Source organism: Perkinsus marinus, assembly GCF_000006405.1.
Source record: "Perkinsus marinus ATCC 50983 genomic scaffold scf_1104296936976, whole genome shotgun sequence".
In the NCBI taxonomy this organism is placed as follows: Eukaryota; Perkinsozoa; order Perkinsida; family Perkinsidae; genus Perkinsus; species Perkinsus marinus.
Window position 1 is genome coordinate 16,084 of NW_003213971.1, and position 1,496 is coordinate 17,579.

The 1,496-nt window shown below is 41.3% G+C and overlaps 1 protein-coding gene across 1 annotated transcript; it reads left to right on the forward strand.

The window, feature by feature from the left end:
- Positions 1-64: 64 nt before the first annotated feature.
- Pmar_PMAR001344 (hypothetical protein) lies at positions 65-620 on the forward strand (the record flags this gene model as incomplete). Its single annotated transcript, XM_002783456.1, has 3 exons — positions 65-381; positions 438-492; positions 541-620. Coding segments are annotated over 2 exons (333 nt in total), but the record flags the coding sequence as incomplete, so codon positions are not given.
- Positions 621-1,496: the final 876 nt, after the last annotated feature.

The window sequence follows — 1,496 nt, forward strand, 5'->3', positions numbered from 1 at the left end:
TTGCCGAGTGATATTCCAGGGTTACCAGCCCTGAAAAGTCAGTGGAAGACTCTTTGGGAGTCTCGTGGTGATATTGTAGAGGGCTGCCTCAGATTGGCAAAGAGCATTAAGATTGATGAGAGCCAGGGAGCCATAGCTGCTGTTTCAGCTTACCCTTCCTACCCTTCTGTAAAAGGGAAAGGAAAGGGGAAAGGCAAAGGAAAGGGCTTCAGAGGAAAGGGCCGGACCTGGAAGGGCAAAGGTCGATTTGGTTTCCGGAATAGAACCATTTATAAGAGCGATAACTCTTTATCACCAGTGAGATGTTACTGTTGTAATGGTCGTGGCCATGTAGCTAAGGATTGCCCCAGTCAGCCCAGTAGTAGCGACAGTAATAATAATGTAATCATGGGTATGCTAGATACTAATGAGAGCCGTTATCTCTCTGTTACATTCAGATTAACCGAGAGCAGTGATAGCATCAGGTATGGGATGATCAATACTGGATGCACAGTAAGCCTAGTAAGTGAAAGGTTAGCAGATGCAAGTCATTGTTATCAGGTACACCCTGTGAGCCAAAAGCTGATGCTCGGTAGTGTCGCCGGGAAGTGTGAAGCGTATAAACTCAATAATGGTCCAGCATTAAGTTTGTGTGGTGTTATAGTTCAACCGTGGATACTGCGAAAAGCAAGTATACTGTCAATTGGTGAAAAGAAGATAGATGCAATATTTGGTATGGATTGGGTAGGATCATGCGGTGAGCTAGTTATTAAACCAATAACAACTAGTAATGAAGTAGTTGAGATAAATCTAAATCATGCTGCAGGAAATGATGTAAATGAAAACTCACCGATATCTTTTGGAGTTGCGGTTCCATTACGGGACACAGTGAAACACAATAGTGAAGAAAAGAATACACCCAAACGAAAAAGATCAGAATTAGAATCGAATATCATATCGAAAAGTAATGGAAAAGAACTCATAATCGAGCAACCAGACCTGACACTTCGTCGGAAAGAAATAGAACCGAATGATTTTAGGTGGGAAGTTGAGTGGAAATGGAAAAATAAACCCGAGTCAGTTGTATACAAGCCACCATATTACCCAGGTGCAATGCAGAAACTATCAAACGCAGAGTTAGAATTGTACCATAAGTCAATAGATGATATGATTAATAGAGGGTATTTCGAACCAATTGATCCAAAAAACGTGAAAGGATGGATAACTACCCTCCCCGTAGTTTCACTCGGACGTACTACACCAGTAAGAGTATGTCTAGATTATACATGGTTAAATGAAAGAATTGAATCATTTCCAAATTCTGGCGGAAAGCCAACATCAGCAACGGAAGTAATAAGAGTATGGCGTACATGCAATCCAGAACACAGTTTCATCGTAGATATCAAACACGCATACATGCAATTACGTGTACCCCCAGAGCAACAAGTATATCAATGTTGCAGATTCGTTCATTTGCCAAAGAATCAACAAACATATAAAATGACACGAGCGGGGTT